This window comes from Chaetodon trifascialis, chromosome 21, assembly GCF_039877785.1.
Source record: "Chaetodon trifascialis isolate fChaTrf1 chromosome 21, fChaTrf1.hap1, whole genome shotgun sequence".
NCBI classification, from domain to species: domain Eukaryota; kingdom Metazoa; phylum Chordata; class Actinopteri; order Chaetodontiformes; family Chaetodontidae; genus Chaetodon; species Chaetodon trifascialis.
In genome coordinates, this window is record NC_092076.1 from 13,588,042 (window position 1) to 13,606,607 (window position 18,566).

The 18,566-nt window shown below is 43.0% G+C and overlaps 3 protein-coding genes across 4 annotated transcripts; 1 reads left to right on the forward strand and 2 right to left on the reverse strand.

The window, feature by feature from the left end:
• Positions 1–482: 482 nt before the first annotated feature.
• Positions 483–8,814, reverse strand: LOC139350211 (uncharacterized protein C16orf52 homolog B-like). The gene is made up of 3 exons (XM_070991442.1): positions 7,982–8,814; positions 3,304–3,516; positions 483–2,057 (listed from the first exon to the last, which is right to left on the reverse strand). Exons 1-3 carry the CDS (start codon positions 8,085–8,087, stop codon positions 1,873–1,875), a joined length of 504 nt encoding a protein of 167 aa, XP_070847543.1. The 5' UTR covers positions 8,088–8,814; the 3' UTR covers positions 483–1,872.
• A 362-nt stretch (positions 8,815–9,176) lies between these two features.
• Positions 9,177–14,463, reverse strand: uqcrc2b (ubiquinol-cytochrome c reductase core protein 2b). 2 transcript variants are annotated; one of them, XM_070990836.1, is made up of 14 exons: positions 14,379–14,463; positions 13,377–13,463; positions 12,868–13,017; positions 12,615–12,679; positions 12,459–12,515; positions 11,966–12,090; positions 11,360–11,457; positions 11,212–11,269; positions 10,950–11,045; positions 10,644–10,843; positions 10,451–10,531; positions 10,257–10,333; positions 9,699–9,852; positions 9,177–9,564 (listed from the first exon to the last, which is right to left on the reverse strand). In XM_070990836.1, exons 1-14 carry the CDS (start codon positions 14,409–14,411, stop codon positions 9,481–9,483), a joined length of 1,365 nt encoding a protein of 454 aa, XP_070846937.1. In that variant the 5' UTR covers positions 14,412–14,463; the 3' UTR covers positions 9,177–9,480. The 2 variants fall into 2 exon arrangements, with proteins under 2 accessions (XP_070846937.1, XP_070846936.1); XM_070990835.1 differs by lacking the exon at positions 13,377–13,463 and adding an exon at positions 13,240–13,341 and having other exon boundaries at positions 14,379–14,461.
• A 799-nt stretch (positions 14,464–15,262) lies between these two features.
• LOC139349746 (NHP2-like protein 1) lies at positions 15,263–16,723 on the forward strand. Its single transcript, XM_070990724.1, has 3 exons — positions 15,263–15,453; positions 15,631–15,751; positions 16,257–16,723. Exons 1-3 carry the CDS (start codon positions 15,451–15,453, stop codon positions 16,517–16,519), a joined length of 387 nt encoding a protein of 128 aa, XP_070846825.1. The 5' UTR covers positions 15,263–15,450; the 3' UTR covers positions 16,520–16,723.
• Positions 16,724–18,566: the final 1,843 nt, after the last annotated feature.

Genomic DNA, 18,566 nt, shown 5'->3' on the forward strand with positions numbered 1-18,566 from the left:
TTTGCTGCACTAATGCCGAGGAGGTTTGGCTCGAAGGTCAAAGGCAGTTTGTATACTTGACTTTTGGCAGCAGTTGTGGGCAGAGGTGGGATGTGACCTTTAACACACGGCTGGTTTCCTGCTGCTGTCATCCATACCTCAACGGATCTTTTCAGAAAAACACACACGCACACACACACACACACACACACACACACACACACACGCACACACACGCACACACACACACACACACACACACACACACACACACACACACACGCACACACACACTCCACCAAATATTTTTCTAAAACGTTCCTATGGCAACCTAAACATCCAAAGGATGAAAAGTGGGTGTGAGATTGAGCTCTAAACAAGCGCTGCTTCACTGCAGATAAACATTTAAGACAAAAGCAAAGATTCATTTTGGCTAATGAGTTTTGCATATTTCCAAAATGTCAAGTTTTAACAAAAAAAGCAAGCCACACGTCCTCTTCTTTCAGCTCGAACCTTGAGATATTTGACTTTATTAAGTGGAAAGAGCAAGAGACCAAGAAGTCAAAGAATGTTTTCAACCCAGAGGAAAACCATGTAATCCTTCAGCTGAAGAGGTTGGTTTTCAGTATACAGTCACTTTAAATCAAGAAAAAACAGCCTTTTTTTGCGTGGAGAGCACAATCTGATCTGCTGCTCTCGTCCGCATGTCTGCCTCTGGCCTCCTCTCTCTGTAATGTGGTCTTCCAACAGAAATTGTAAAAACAAACTAATGAGACAATCATTGCTCCAATGAGTAATTTTTAATGAGATTAGATCCTCCATGCTCATCTAAGAACATCACAGTGCTTCTAGAAAGTGACACAGACTGGCTGCCTGTTCATCTACACTGAAATTAAGTTGGCATCGACGTCCCAAATGTATAAAACAAATTAGCCACAGACCTTGTTATTTCTTCATACAGTGTTTAAACAACAGGAAATGCTCCAAAAGGCGAATAATACATTCAATACATCACTAAAAATATCAAAGCTGTAACTTACTCACCCCCATAACAATACAGAGACGAGTTCGACTGACAAGCTTTTGAATGTCGACCGGTGCCAATCATTTTGGACACATGCTGCTGATCTTTTCTTTTACATTCCAGTTCTTTCATGCTGAATCATTTCCAGGATTTTTGAATTGATTTCATGAAACCAGCATGTTGTGTTGTTTTAAGGTTGAAAGCTCATTAAGGCAAAGTGATCCACCACAATATATAAATGGCTGGGAAACTCTAGGATACGTTAGGCTTTTTAATAAAAAATACCTTTACAAAAACAACAACAAAAAAAAAAAAAAACAGAAGAGAACAATTAAACAAATAAATAAAATGTGCCACGGAAGGGAAACTTCATTGTATATATTACAGGTTGTTCCATGTGGTCAGGGAAGATGCGCCATCGTATTGGAGGTAACTGGCTGTTATTTGGTGCTTTGGCCAGAATCAGGCTGAACATCAGTCTAATCTCAATATGTGCATGTTGGGTGACAGGATGAGAAAGTTATTTGTCATCGAATCTTAAGATGACGGATAATATCGCAGAGTTTCATTGAAAGTCCTGATTCTTCTTTATCCATTCATGTTTTCAGTATTCTCCTATCTGTTCATCACTTCACACACATGGTTCAGGATAGTTCACGATGATGAGGGCTGTTTCAGAGCTCCCTGCTCCTCCTCAGTGGCTGAACAAACAGATGGACGGATGGAACACGATGGTTTCCACTCCCGTTATGAGCACCGTGACACTTCACCCAAAAGGAAAAACAAACAGGCGCTTCTCAGTTTTGCTCTACTCCGATGACACTTCCAGCAGGCGGTGTTTCTCCAAAAATACAAAAGAGGAGGGTATGTCAGCCGGGCAAGCACACCTTCCCAGCAAAGAGCAGTCCCACTATGGTGAAGAATATGGACAGAACAAAGAGCACGTAGGAGGAGCCCACCACTGTGTTGTTGGGGAGCTTATATGGCTGGCCTCCAACCTCGTTGATGTAGAAGCCGATTGGGAATATGAGGGCAGCCATACAGAATAGGACCACTGCGACAGAGGGCAAACACAAGAGCGTTAGCACCCCCTCTAGACCAGTGAAGGTACTTCTTCAGCAGCTGCTGGGAAGTAAGTAAAGTAGCCTCTCAACAAATGTGAAAAAACAGAAATTATTATTTAAATCCCAAACTATAGTCAGCTATAGAAGTCAGATGCAATACCCAAATACCAAGAGAGGGCATGAAAACGTGTTAGCATGCGTTGGAGCAGTTAGCTTAATGTAATGAATAAAAAGTAGCTATGTTAGCTAACAGTAATAAATGGTTGAAACAGCTGAAGTAATGAAGAAACTGTTTAAAAAGTTATCTTATAGGAATGAATAAACATTTGAAAGGTATTTGAGTGGACGAGTGGTGAAATAAAGGATAGGATAAATGTTTGAACAAGTCAGCCAAAAATAATAATGGCTCAAAGTAACAGATAAATGGTGATTGGCTAAAAGAATGATGAAATGGACCAGATAGCTATGAGTAATAGATAAATAGCTAAAATTCTTAGCAAAAAGTAATGGATAAATGGTTCAAATACTTTGCTAAACCTAATAAATAACTTGTTCAAAATTTTAGCTAAAAGTATTGGATAAACAGTTCAAATAGTTTGCAATGGAGAAATAGTAACAATCAATGAAGGGGCACTTGGCTGCGAGGTCTGTCTGACAAAAATGGTTGAAAAGCCACTGCTCTGGACAACTCAACTCTTTCAACATTAAAACATGTGGTTTTTCACAACAACCCCAAAACCCTTCTGGGGAATTTTACCACCTTTTAAGGCAGCGTTCAGGTATTAAAATGTGTGTGGAACAACTATCTCTGGAACTAAAAACTCCTCTCAATATCGAGAACCTGCTTCATATTTTTCTATATTTAGAGCTGAGCAGGCACAGCTCCTGATCCTCTCTGACAGACAAACTCTGTCTCTTTGCTGTAAAAATAGAAACCGGCACATCAATTAGAGCTCCTCCGAAGTCATTTTGTCAAGAAGTTCATAATTGTCAGACTAAGAGCTTTCCTAAAATGACATGAAGACGAGGTCAGCTTCATTTCACAGGAGATTCTCACAGAGCATCTCTTCCTTTCAGGCATTTTATTAACTATAAAGGGCAGTTTTGAGTCAAGCTGAAGTTCATCTCTATGGTACTTTGCAGCTGAAAAAAAAATGAGCCTGATATATAAGCAACTTTGCAACTCCAATATTCATATGATGAATAGAAGAGGATGAGAGGTGACTGTGAACCTACTCCCTGTGAAGGCAATCCATCGGGCGTATCGGGCAGCCTCGCGGCGCCATCGTGACATCACCAGCAGACCACAGGTGACGGTGAGGGAGATGATGCCCAGGATGATGAAGAAGAGCGTGGTGATCCACTCTGGGGGAAGCTGCGGGGGGATGCAGGACCGGTCCCGGCCGTGGATGGTCTGGCACTGCCGGACCAGACCCACAGTCAGAGAGCCTGGATGGCACCAGAGGGGGATACAAAGACAAGTGACAATGTCAGAGGGTCAGCTGTGTGAAAGCACGTCAGACTAACAGCATAAATCCTCTTCCTGTCACGTCAGCCAGCGTCAGACTTAAATAAAGGCCACAGCAGCAGAACGTAAAACTTAATACATAATTGGGGGCTCAGTGGGAAAAACATAATTTCAATTGGTTGACAGTCATAACACCCCCAGTGTAATGTGCATAAAATTCATTATATTCAGCCTGTTTCTTTATTTAACAAACTCACTCTAATGCACAGCATCATATGAAATCACTTGTTCACATGTGAGACATGATGACCTCCCAGGAGTCCCCCATAGTAACTGGGGGGCAGAGGAGCCTGTTGGTATGGAAACACTGTGATGGGCGGCGTGCCAGCGGCGGCAGTGACCCCCCAGTGATTCATGTATGACATCAAACAGGGTCAGGTTTCTGGCACGGACCACCGAAGCATCGCAGGGAGAGAAACTGTGATTAACAGCCGAGACAGAAATAACAAGAAAAATGAGTCCTTCCTCACACGGCGAATCATCTGACGGCCTCCTGGCTCACAAAGCCTGCTGGGCACTGTGATGTCAGGTACAAGGGCTTCTGCATACAGCACAAACACATTTGGAGTCCAGCAGAGACCGCATCAGCTCAACGCCGCATCCAGTCGAACCGCACAGAAGCCTCCACACAGCACAGAGCACATTAATGCAAAATTAAATCCTCCCACACCTTCATTTATTCTTTTGTGTACCTTCTTTTTCTTACTCATTATCTTCAGCGAGCAGTTACTGCCTGCCTTGCAGACGCAGAAGAAAGCTTTATACATTTTATGGATTTATTTGGGGCAATTTAAACCCAGTGACTGTAGAATCAACGTAATTGCAGGCCAAAATTACAAGTAACCAATATCACAAGGAGTGCAGGAAAAACACAGGCAAGCACTGAAACGTCTTGTAATTAAGAGGAAAATTAAATGGAATAAGCTGCTTTTGTATAAGCACCCGCTACTTAAAGCCATTAAGGCCACTCAATTTACATTTAACTGTTTGTATTTTTAAATTATATAATGTGGAAAAGATGTATGAGTAAAACTGTGGATCTTAGAAAAATGCACAGCACAGACATCAAATCTTATTCATGCCATGTAACGCTCCTATATCCACCATAGCTCCAACAGCTCCTGATGGTGCATTCAGTGCTGGGTGGCGATAACCAGGACCAGGCTGGACGGAACATCAGGTCTGAACCACATCCTCCTGCAGGCTGACCTATTCCCCCTATACACAGGACATCCTGTTCCCTCTCAGCACACCCCTTCATCCCACAGGATGGGGGTCAAGGTAAATAGAGCATTCACTTCCCTGCATACCAAAAAAAGAAAACATCCGAGTCCAAGCGAAGTGTGTTTTTGCTATGACTGAGAGAACAGTGCTTGGAAAGATGGAACAATAAAAACAAAAAGCAAAAGAACAAAGTAAGAAAAAGTAAAAGAAGTCATTTTATTTGACATGTTTAAAAAGGTTTTTCCATGCCTTCATGCAGTGTTTTCTGGTTTTGGGTACTTCAGCTGTTACTACTGCATTATAAAGGGAATGACCACAGTAAGTAATACAGCTGGTGAGATCTGCCATACTGACACTTTCCTGTGATGTTATGGACGATTGTGTGGAAGTAAAGAAGTCCAGGACTCATTTAACAGACTGGGTTTACCGAGACCAGCCCAAACTACACACAGTGTGGAGGGTCAGACGATCGCTTACATCCATTTTTTTGTATTCATCCAGAGCGAGCTCACTGAGCACTAATGATGCTCTAACGTCAGCTCCAGTGAAGTTATACATTCAGTCAGTCATCCAGAGTCTGGTCTGTTGGCCTCTGAGCAGCTCAGGGGTTCAGCACCGCGAGGGACCAGGAGGCGCTGATCTCGCACTTCACTGGCCGGATTGTGACATCTAATGATCCAGTGATCGAAAGGCCGGGTCAGAGTGCGCAGTATGCTCTCCACAAGTAAACATGGGGAAGAAGAAAGCGGGCAGCTACTCCTTAATTACCAAAAGACTCTGGAAACATGCTCTGATTTTTATCCAGTCTTTTAAAAGGCATTGATTAGGACTGCGCCACATGCCGTTTTATTTACATTCAACACTTCTATTGAGGCTTTTTATGACATCATCACTCTAAAAACATCCAGTCATTGGGAATGAAGCCAGTCCGAACTGAAATGCAGTTTTAAATAAACGTAACCCGCACTGAATGTGCTCCTTAAAAACTGGCGCACGGTCGTATCTGGCGGTGAAAGGGGGATCCCCGGCCCGAGTTATGGAGCTGATTATATTTGTTTACCTCTGAGGGAGCCTGCCAGCTGTGACATCAGATGTTTGCCATGGTGAGCAGTGAGTGAGCGTGTGTGTGTGTGTGTGTGTGTGTGTGTGTGTGTGTGTTTTACAAGTGGCCAACCTTAACCTGTACTTAGTGAACACTTTGTAAACTCAGACACACTCCTGCTGCTTCAGATCTCTCAACACAAGACTTAAGCACACAAACAAACCAAGTGATCCTGCTGGTGCACAGTTTCTCTCTCACACACACACACACACACACACACACTGACAGGCGTGCATATCTTGCGGTAGACGGCAAAGCACCGGGAATGATAGAGCAGCTCGTGAAAACATCAGCAGCTGTAATGAACTGAAGTGAGTCTAAATGATCGTGATGACAAAGTGCATATTCACAGAGAGCTTCATCTTACTGATGCCAGGAGAAATGTTGAAGTTCTGTTTTTCTCCCCCCTTCTGGGTGTTTAAAGAATCTAGAGAGCCAACGAAATGGACTTATCAGAGCTGGGCGATGTGTGTGACTTCTAGGTTTACGCTAGGCGCTCGTAGCCAAAATAAAACACGCATTCGCTGAGCCTGAGGAACTTTCATTCTCCAGGTGGAAAGCATTACTCTCTCAGGAGGCCTAATTAAAAGTCACACAGGTGATGACTATTCGGCTAGTTAAACAGGAGCAAGAGCCTTTTAGTACAGTAAGTACAGTCATTTCACACCTCACTTTGCTAATAGGAAGGTGAAACACCGTGAGTGTAAGCTGCTCTGAGCTTCAGTCTACTTTGTCCGGTGACGGTGGAGAAAACAAAAAAAGATTTGGTGCATGGTTACTCATTTAATTATGCAACGAAAACAGCTTGTTATCTACTCAACCTGCAGCTACAGCCACTGTTTTTTTTGTTCTTTTTTTTTTACAACAAATCAAATCCTGTAATAAGCACTCAGCGCCTGCTAGGTGCTCATCCCTCCTCCTCTGCAGCATTAGGATGGAGGCTGACAAGAACCACGGGCAGCTGTGCATATACTGTAGTGGTTTGTTTGTCTGTTGCATCAGTTTTAGTCAATGTTTAGCTTTTGGACTTTGCATCTGAATATAATGCAGCAATAACTGAGTGCTGACTGGATTCTGTGGGGTTTAGTCCACACCTGTGCTCAGCGCCTCTGGAAGCGGCCTTCCTTCCCACAAATGATTATTATTGAATGTCGTGTGGTCACGTTGGTGATAGCTGCTCATTTCATTTAATCCAGAGCAACAGTGGCCGACACTGATGTGAGAACATGCGTCATCAGGAGCTGTAAATGAGGATTATCCTCTCAGACACGATCATTTATCCCTAGTGGTGCATAAGAAATGAAAGGCAATGAAAACATAATTTCAAATGCAAGTATTCTCTACAACATTAAATGACCTGTGACTAAATATGAAACAATCAGAGTTATGTCTTGTATGGGACACTCTCTGTCCGTCCATGGTCGAGTTGCATTATGGGTAATGTAGGTGTTAAGCAAGTCTTGCAGAGGAAGAGGAGAGTGTGGAATGAAAAGTTATATCTCTGGTTCTGCTGTGTGACTTTAGCTGCACATCATGATTCTGACAATGTTTAAGGGCTGCGAGGCGGAATCACTGCAACATCCTGATTGGTGCATGCACAGCTGAGCCCGCCCACTTAAAGCCAGTAAGAAAAGCAGGGATTCATTCACAAATACAGAAATCTTCCATGTAAAATAAGAAAAAGTGTTCAAACCGTGGCTGAAAGTTGTGTTTTTCATGCCGGACTTCATGACTCACAGTAACAAGCTGCTTGAGAAAACTTTTTTAGGGCCTTTAACGCGCTGATTGCAGCTGTTGATTCTTTTCTCATTCACTACAATGTCACGTTTCTCTCCAGTCCTCTGGAGGAAAACCTGGGGTCAGCACATGTTCACATCATATTTACTGACTTCTGACAGATTTGGTGTCGTTTTACGGTTTCCTGCAGCCTCATGAACCCAGTGTAAATGGGCAACTTTTCATTTCCCCAGTGATACCCACTGAACTGACATCCAATTAGTAATCATTAAAAAGTATTAAAAACTGCGCTTTTTCAGGACAAAGTGCCAACAGCAGCCTACCAGCTGAGTCTCCCGTGCTGATCCAGTCCGGGTTGGCGATGCTGGCGATGGCGAAGATGTCTGCAGCCAGGAAGAGACATCCCGATATCACGGTGAGTTTATCCATGTCGGTGGGCACGGCTGGAGGTCAGAGTGTTTTTGTACCTCTGTCTCACCTGAGGGGAGGAGGGACATTTAGGAGTCACTAACCTAAATCCGTATCTCGTGTCCCAACATCCCAGCCAGCGTGAAGGAACCCGCCGTGGTCGTGGTGGGGTCGGTTTGATCCGGGACTCGTCCGCACATCGTGTTTGATCTCAGGCTGTTTCCCCAAATTATTCCCTTTCATTGGTCCTCCAGCAGTCGAGCCTGGCCCGACCTGCTGGCCCGTGTCCAGCACAGGAGGAGAGGATCGCTGCCCGGGCTCATGGATCACTTAGCTCCGGGTGACATTTGCAGAAAGCGACTGGAGGCTTTGCAGAAAGCGCTTGCTTTAATCGCTGATTAACTCCGGAACGATGAGGACGGAGTCATGCAAGCAGTCCACTTATTTCCTGAGTCTGCACGGAGCCACTCATCTCTCTCGCCCCCCCATATGAAACCTCTTCCTTTCCTCCGGACGCATTCAGAAGGAAAACGCCGCCCATGCTCGCATCTAAGCGCTTTTTTCTGGAGCTCCAAACCTCCACAGTCACACGCAGAATACAATATGTATTATGAAAAATAAATGTATAAATAAAAGCTTCTGAGCGGACAGCCAAGTATGTTTTCTACAAGGCGATGCTGTCCTCTCCCAGCAAAGGTAACTGAAATTCAATCAGCTCTCGTCTCCATGTCTGTAGTGGATAACTCTCGCGAGAACACCCGTAAATAGCCGCCGCTCCTGTTACTTTTTGCGTCGACATAAATTATGCAAAGAGTGGGCATTTAAAAGACTCTGAGCCTAGTTTGCAGCTTAAAAATCACACCTCACTACTCCAGTAGTCAAAATCTCGATTCAACACATTTGTACTCAATTGCAACAATACTGTAATGTTTAAACTTTCCATGACTTTGAGCACTTCTTCTTGGAGGTGTCACCCTTGATGACTTGACAGTTTTTCCTTATTTAGTCTTGAGTCGATCAAAAGCTCCAAAACAAGGCAGTAAGTAGACCTTGAGTTAGGACTGTTCTGTGCTCTGCAGGTTTCCCACAGTCAAGAATGAACCACTGAGCTGAAACTCGTACATTTCTTTATTTTCCGAGACATAGAACATCACAACAAAACGCTTCCGAACTGAGTAAGGTAGATAGAATTTATTCATTATTTTACATCAGCTATACAGTTAATGTGGACCGATGAGTGGAGCACGACATTGTGATGCGCCAGAGCAGCATCACCTGAAAACATACTGTTCAAACACCTAGAAATGCCCAGTGGTGTTATAATTCTCAGAAGAACAGAATTTCAAGAGGTGATGGCCTTTCTGTTTTTGTCAAAATGTAAAGAAGCAAACAGTACGAGGTGACGAGGAGGGTTCTAGATCTCATCCACGAATGGGGTTTTTATAAGGTTGCCGCTGGACGCCATAGTCTTCTTCCCGGACACAAATTTCTTGGCAGCCTGGAAATAAATAGCAAGGAAGTTAAGAATACCATTATTACTGACAAGACACATTTTTCCACACAATGAATGAAGTCAATCTTTAAATCATTATCTCGCCATCTCATCATCCGAACAACAGCAACATGTCTTACGTTGGCAACATCGGTCAAAGCGACATTGTCGATGTTTTTGGAGATTTGCTCAGGGGAGCAGTAGGATCCGCTGGCCAGAGCCTGAGTGCCCATTTCCTCCAGCATACCCTCTGAAGTCTCCAGAGACATCAGGAACTGCCCCTTCAGCTGGGTCCTGCAGAGAAAACAAAGACGAGCTCCTCATGAGCCACAACAGTGCGAACTAGGACAGAAACGTTGAGCCTGATGGATTTTCTTCTGAATGTTAAGTATGAGGGGAGAAATGAGCTGAGATGTTTTTATTAGTCCAATTTTTAAACTATGCGCAGTTCAGTTTAAGGATTTGTCTTGACGGTGTAAGAGAACACAGAACGGCACCACCAACAGGCACAAAGTGGCAACTGTTTCATCATTAAGACCATCTGCCAGACAGATAAATGTAAATACAACACCAGAGCTGCACTCCAGCAAATCCACATAACAGTCAGCAGCGATAAGATATATCTCAGTGCATTCATAATTTAAAAAAAAAACATAATCGCATCAAATCAAAGCAGTGTCTCTGTCATTATGTCTTACTTGGCCCGAGTGAGGTCAGCAGCTGTGAGTCCACCATCAGCAACAGCCTTCACCTGGGCAAGAGCGGCCTTGATCACCTGCACAGACGAAAGAGGACGGAGGTTACATGAGGACATTTCACCCTCTCCAGTTCCATCTTGGACAGAAAAGAAGAGAAAAAATGCAATCAATTTGTATGACTAGCAGACACTCACATCACCAGCGGCTGCAGCCTGGGAGATGGTGTAGACCCCAAACAGACCAGAGTCAGAGTAGCTTGCATTGAAAGCACTCACCTGTGTAGAAAAACATGGAAAAAATGTTTTCCCAGATACCATTGTAATTATGAATTCACATATTTGTACAGATGGTTTTACACATTTGTATTACAAACTGCTGACCACTCACATCAAAGGGGTCAGCAGTTGCCTTGCCAACACCCTGGATCAGTTTGCTGGACGTGCCCGAGCCCCTCTTGATGTGCATACCAGCTCCCAGGACGTGCTGCAGGACACTGAAGGCCAGAGCCTCGTTGGTGCCCGCTGCTGCTGACTGGCTCACCACTGCAGAGTGGACCATACTGCCGGTGCTGGCCAGACGGATCTCACCTGGAGACAGGAAGGCATACGGGCGGTTACATTTTATTGGGTTGAAGTATTAAAGCTGTAGTAAAACTCCCAAGTTCAGATTTTTTATACCGTCGGTTCAGCTCACCTCCACGATACTGAGCCTTGGCCCCCGTGGTTCCTGCTCCACTGCGGATGTTGAGGAACTGCTCCCCAACTTGTTTCAGCACTGCGTGGTCGACACCTGAAGGAAAGACAAATGTCATACAGTTAATGATCTTTTGGCCAATCAGGATAACACCAAGTACTGTTACTTTGATTTCCATTAATAGTACCCTATAAACACACCAAGTTAAAACATACTGATATCATGATAAGATTATTATCTTGAAAGATATATTAATCCTTACCAAGACCAACAAGAGCCATTCTTGCACTTGTGAAATTGTTCTGGACAAACTGGTGCAACTGGAGAAGGACAGAAACATTAGAAAGAGTGTTTAAATGGGCATATTAATAACCTAAGTCTTAAAGAATAAACCCTGGAAAACTACTTACGTGTTCAGACTGGATGTTGCCAACCATGTGGTCTGGACAGTACAGGGAGTTACAGAGAGCGTTCTTGTAGGCAGCATGATGCAGACCTTCAATCACACCTGGACAAGACAGAAAGAGGTTGACCAAGAACTGAAATACTCCGATGTTATTGGATTTGGTGTACCTGTAAAATGCCATCCACTTTTGTCACTTAAAGCTGTGGTAGGCAGTTTATTTTTGCTGTCATTGGGCAAAAACTGTACATTCTGCACCTTCTCTTGGCTCCGTTTTCATGCTCTAATAGAATATCTAGCCTGTGACAGAGACTTTGGCCAGAAGGAGCATTCAGAAAGAGCAGTCCTACTGCCTATAAGATGGTGAAATCCTGGTCTTGCACGGCCAGACCTGTCTCCATTATATGTCCATTATAGTGAGGACTAAGTTAAAGACTGCAGCTTTGTGGCAGCTTCTGTCATCAATCAGGCTATGCTTTGTAGTTGCAGATGAGAATAAAAAATGAATTGCGCTATGATCAACCATTGAGGACATCTAAAAGATCAAAGTCGGATTATAGCAGGTTAAGTAAAGAAAGTCTGTGCGTGCATCGCGAGGGAAATAAAGGCACACCTATTTGAGCACTCTGTGCAGCCAGGGCTTTGTCCAACTCCACTCTGGGCGTGAGGTCTGACACCTCCCACGTCCGGAACTCTGGGGCTGTTGTCACATTGATCAAATACTCCATCACTGTGTCACTGCAGACAGACGATGAAGAGGGAGAAAGACGTGTTAGTGATATGAATCCTGCATAACACAACCACACCTGCAGGATAATTCGCCTCTCCAGGGAACATGCCTATGTGCCAAACACTCACTGTTTCCCAAAAATATGGTGTAAGAGGCTGCTGCCACATTATGCTGTAAGCCTCATGCGACTGGCATTATTTTAAGCTGACTTCAGCCACAGCTCTGTGTGAAGTGTTTTACAGCTACCTTTCTAGTCGAAAATGAGGGAGAACTGCTAATCTTTGTACTACAAACATGGTGCATTTAGATCACAATCCCTGTTTATTTCTGACTCACATAGTTTTAATCACCACACTGAAAGTCTTCAAAAACTCACAAGTCATCTCTCAAGCAGTCAACGGTGTAGATCATGTTCTCTCTGGATGAAGTCACGCTGCAGAGACAAACAAGCACGCAGATATCCAGATAAGTGCACTGATGAAAGAACTTGGTATTTAATGGTTTGTTGGCACATTTCTTGGAGGTTACTGACCTCAGGCTGCCTCCCACTGCCTCAACACCACGGCATATCTTGAAAGCTGAAGCTCCTTTGGTTGTCTGGAAAAGTACAAATGGCGAGTCAACAACAGGCTGAATTAGAATGCAAATATTCATCCTCGGAAATAAACACTGGGAACATTCTCACTCTTATACTTTATGGCTATATGAATAGCACTATATTAAAACAGGTGGAGAATCAACCACCGCATGAATACTCAAATTACATCGAGTATGCATCATCATACCAGGTTGGAGGCCAGCCGGAGGAGGTGGGTAACCCCCAGGTTGTCAGGGGTCTCATAACGACACCCAGCCTTGATAAACACTCCGATCTTGGAGGCTGGGGAATAATTCTCCAGGGAGGCAATCACCAGTCCACTGGGCAGTCTGGTCACCTGGACAGAGGGTGATAAGCCTCAGTTTCATTTAAGATCATCAGCACATTCATTTAGATGATGACATTTAGTACTCATAATGTAAAAAGAAGCAACAAACAGCTAAAGTATGAAACATTATTAACACGTGTCTTTTTCTATAGACAAACCAACTACTCTCTCATTCTCAGACCCAAAACCACACTGTATGGATCCAGCCATCCTCATCACTCCTCAACATACATGGACATCCTTGTAGGAGTGGGCAGCCCCTGAAGACAGCTTGAGGCCAGCCAGAGGCTGTGAAAGGGACTGGCCTGTTCTGGCAGCCGCATGAAAGCGTCTCTGTGGAGAAGAAAGACACATCAACAACCACTGACCTGCGCATCCTGCGGCTGAAACTTAACGTGTTCGGCAGCCCCAGTGAACTCCACCTTACGGGCAGCCTGTGCCGCATAAAGCCTTGTCTGCAAGAACAGAGAACATGCAAGGAATTACAACTAATGTGTTGCTGGCCTGCTGACTGATGCAAAGGCCGAGGAGAAAGGAGTTAGAGGCATGAGATATGAAGTGTCCTTGTTTTGAGCAACCAGGATATATTGCCTTAAGTACTCAATAGAAACCAGGACACTGTGCCATGTAAACACCTTTTTCGGGGTCCTGAACCAGCTTATAGAGTGTAAGATGGTGAGAAATCAACACAAACCTGGAGGCAGGTATGATCAATAGCTCAAGAACAGCTACTAAATGGACCTTGTGGTCTTTTCAGACATCAAATGTGAATTATTATATGTTTTCAGATCTATATTAGTTTTCAATCAGCACATCAAATGTCCTCTGTGTGCCAGCTGACTACAAAAATATGTTATTTTAATAATAGTGAAGTGCTCTGGATGTTGAGCTGGGATCATGTGATTTTTAACCCCACGGGTTGGTGTTGTTGTAGTCGTTCTTTTGGTTTATGATGGTGTTATACAACACCAAACACAAGTCTCAAATGTTAATATAACTGCTTATTAAGGTAACGTCAACATTAGTTGTGGAAGAGATGTTAAATTAAGCATACAAGAAGCTAGCTCTTCTTTAAATGTCGAGTACCTTGAGTTATCGGTTTTGTAAACCCTCAAATGGATGGATTCGGTTCAGTAACAGAAGCTCAAATGAGGTGTTCATGTAACGTTATCGGTTGGTTAAGTGCTGGTTAAGCACAAGAGTCATGACAAGCTTCAGCTGACTGGACTGGTTCCTCGTCTGCTCTTCATCACACCTTGGCCGGACACGACTCTTTATTTTTTCACGGTCAGACAATCAGACAAAGACCGAAACAGACGTACAGCTCTCCCGACACGCAAATATAGAGGAAACGTTGGCAGAGTCCTTACCGACAGCTGACTTATTCCCCGAATCCCCTTCATCTCCCCTCTCTCCTTCAGCCAGGACGATATAGCAATATGGCTGGCGTGAAAGTGCCCTACCCAGAATGCTCAGCGCGTTCCTCGCGCCCCAAAGTACCGCTGAGCTAATGAGCGTGCGCCCTCTGCTGCCCCGGAGATGAATAAAGCGTGACACAACTACAACGAAGATACCGTGCTGGTGTGTTATTATTTCACGCTATGGACATTACATGTGTTTAAAAAAAAAATCTTTTCTTTTCTTTCTTTTTTCTTTCTTTCTTTCATTTTTTATTTGGAGGGGGGCATTACTCTTCTATAAAGAATGTGAGCGGTACATTAATATTATTAAATCTTGCACCAGTAGACCAGTAGTAAAACAGTAAATTAGTGTATTACTTTTAAATGATCTTATTGTGTAGTTCAGTTGTTTTTATTCAATTTTAACAATTATTTTCTCATTTTCATTTCATTTGTTTATTTGAAAATTCTTACTATTTCTTCTGTTTATATATTTGCATGAGTGTGTGTGTTGGGCAGCAGTCTAACTGTATAATTACATACATAGAATATTAATGTAAAATACAGCTACAAGTAATTGTCATTATATTTTTCAGAATCAGAATTATTGCTATCATTCTTTCTGTAATTATAAAATACATTAGCACAAATACATTATATTGCTATTTGTAATTGAAATACATATAAAAATGATTTTCAGAACCAGAATTTGTGTACTTTTTCTTGTTTTTATTTTGTTGCTATTATATTATTATTGTAATCAACAGTTACTTACTAGACACAGCAAGCAAAGCTGAGAGAAAAAGCGTTTCCGGTCTTCAGCTGGTGTCTCCAGTGCGCATGTGCGATACGACACACGTGCGGTGAACGTTTGGACCTGCTGCATGCAAGAGAGCCCCGACAGTCTGTAGTTATACAGAAGCTATTACTCTATCACAAAATAGGTTACGTCTAGTTGCCTTTTCAACACCAAGTGAAAGAAAATAGTCCTCCGTGAAGCATTTCGCCGAGAGGGCCGGAATACCAGAAGAAACGATTCACAATGGTGAGTGCTGCGTTCTGTATGAACCGACATGCTAACAGAAGAGCTAACTGTTAGCAAGCTAAAGACGGTAGGCTGTAGAGCGCGCTAACCGTTAACTCAACGATATCCATGTGTTTGTTCACTTTATGTACTGCTTTCCTGTGCCAAGTTTGATTTTATTCTGTGTACTGTGATCAGACTGAAGCTCAAGTGAACCCAAAGGCCTACCCGCTGGCCGACGCTACTCTGACCAAAACCATCCTGGACCTGGTGCAGCAAGCCTCCAACTACAAGCAGCTGAGGAAGGGGGCTAATGAAGGTGAGGAAATATACATCCAACGACTGGAAGGCAACTTGTCAGTGTGTTTACATACAAGCTGACTATCTCATTATCCGCCACTGTCATAACGAGGGCATGTAACGAGAAAAGTGTGAGAAACGTGGGGTCTTTTCCGGTTAGTACAAGTGGAATCACAGCAGCGTTGTGCGCATTTATGAGATCCTGACCTGTAGAGCTACAACAATTAGGCCTTTAAACAAATAGATGATTAAAAGAAAATTAATCGACTTTGGTTCGTCTTTCAAGCAAGAATCCCAGATATTTCCTGGAGCAGCTTTTGAAATATTAGGATTTTTTACATGTTTGTCATATACAATAGTACATGAAGAGTAACATTATTGGATCACAGTGTAATACATTTCTACACATTGTAAAGCCTTTACTGCCCTGAAGACTTTCAGTGATTGTTAGACTGTTGTTTCTCTCTATGCAGTCACATACTGCGAGAATACAATTGTACTAACTGATCTACTTCTTTCCCCAGCTACTAAAACCCTAAACAGAGGCATCGCTGAGTTTATTGTGATGGCTGCCGATGCTGAACCACTGGAGATCATCCTCCACCTGCCACTGCTCTGCGAGGACAAGAATGTCCCATACGTGTTTGTCCGCTCCAAGCAGGCCCTGGGCCGGGCCTGTGGGGTGTCGCGCCCCGTCATCGCTACCTCAGTCACCATCAAGGAGGGCTCTCAGCTCAAACCGCAGATTCAGTCACTTCAGATGGCTATTGAGAGACTGCTGGTGTGACTTTTGTCGCACTGTTGTGACAAAGTCTCCTTGAAAAAAGTGGAAGACAAATTCCAGATTAAGAATAGTCTTGTCTTTTGTTTGATATAAACAGCTATAGATTTTTTTTTTTTTTTAAATTACGTTTTAGGATAGTGTGCCGGCATCAGTGCATCTCTTTGCCGTGGCATTCCTGAATTCATAATAAAATATTTTTTTTTATTTAAACCTGGTGTTTTGCTCATTTCTGTCTCATTTAAAAGTATTTTTATTCAGGTTGTGTAAATAACAACATCAGATGTGTCCAAAGAGCAGAGTAGCGAACAGCCTCACATTGCTTTGCCAGTTTCTTTTTTCTAGTCCAGTATTTGTATAGTATAATACATGCAACATTAAAAAAGACAATAGGAAGAGTGAACAAGACCTTGTGAAGAATTTAATTTTAGTTAAAATCCTCTTATTTGAAGATAATAGATGTAAAACCATATCATATATGTTTAAATACTTAGATGTCAACCAGCTATTACGTGTCAAAATACTCCATTGCAAGTAATAGAAGTTCATTCAAAGTCCTACTTGTGGAAAAAGTGCAGCATCTTATCAGCAAAATGGACTTAAAGTATGAAAAAGTATGAATTCTGCAGAAAAATGAATTCAATTCAATATACCTTTATTTGTCCCGCAAGGAGAAATTCCAATTTACAGCAGCACCAGTAAAAGATAGAATTAGGTAAAAAACAGCAAGTATATACAAAAGAGTGTAATAAAAATAAGCATTATCTTATGTATGAATGTATGTCTGCTGTGTTATATGTGAATGCAATGCTAAGTAGCAATTTGCTGTTGTAGCTGGTTCAGGTGGAGCTAGTTTTAACACTGTGCAGGTAGTTCAGTAGTGTAATGTCGGGGTCAGACCTCAACCAAAGGGCTGATTATCGGGTACCTGCTGAAAAAAACAGCTTAAACCAGCTAAAGCTGGTAGCAGGTCCAGGCTGGTCTTAGCTGGTTTTAGGCAAGTTTAGCTGGTTTACCAGGCTGGACAAGCTGGTCAGGCTGGTGTTGCTGGTCCATCAGTACAGGTGGCCAGCTGGGTTAGCTGGTCACCAAAGCTGGTGTTGGTTGGTCAAGCTGGTTGTCGAGCTGGACCAGCTGGATGGCCAGCAAGCTGGCTGGACTGACCATCAAAGCTTGTATGGTAAGCCGGTCAAGCTGGTTAAGATGGACGGTTTTTAAGGGCTTCATCTGTCACTCAAACACTATTCAAAACAAGCACCTTTAAGGTTTCCCAGTGCCCTTAACAACCCCATCCTAAGATGCAATCTTTCTTCACATCAGGTCACATCTGCTGGCTTGATTAGCATTAAAGAAATGACCCCTGGTCTTTAAACACTGTTTGAATAGAGAATGAACAGATACACACAGAGTAACAAACACACAAAGGAACAGACACACAGAGGAACAGACACAGAGGGACAGGGACACAGGGGAATAGAGACACCCAGAGGAACAGACACGCAGAGGAACAGAGACACACAGACACACAGAGGAACAGACACACAGAGGAACAGACACACAAAGGAACAGACACGCAGAGGAACAGAGACACACAGACACACAGAGGAACAGGGACACAGGGGAACAGACACACTGAGACAGACAGACACACAGAGGAACAGAGACACAGAGAGGAACAGAGACACACTGAGACACATAGACGCATAGGGGAACAGAGACACACAGAGGAACAGAGAAACAGGGGAATAGAGACAAAGAGGAACAGAGACACGCAGAGGAACAGAGGAACAGAGACACACAAAGACACACAGGAATAGAAAATAATTCACTTTTTGTGTTTTTGTTTGAAATAAAAATCAAGTTCTAATCACAAAAGCTGGCATTTAAGGGGTTAAAATTTTGAAACAGAATTAATATTTGATATGTATGTAAAAATTTTGGAATTACACATTAATACATAATATTTATATTACAATCTTTATTGAGGGGTATTTTTTACCCTGGGACACAAGTGTTGCCCTTTTCAGGAAAGGAAAAACTTATTTTGCTCTGT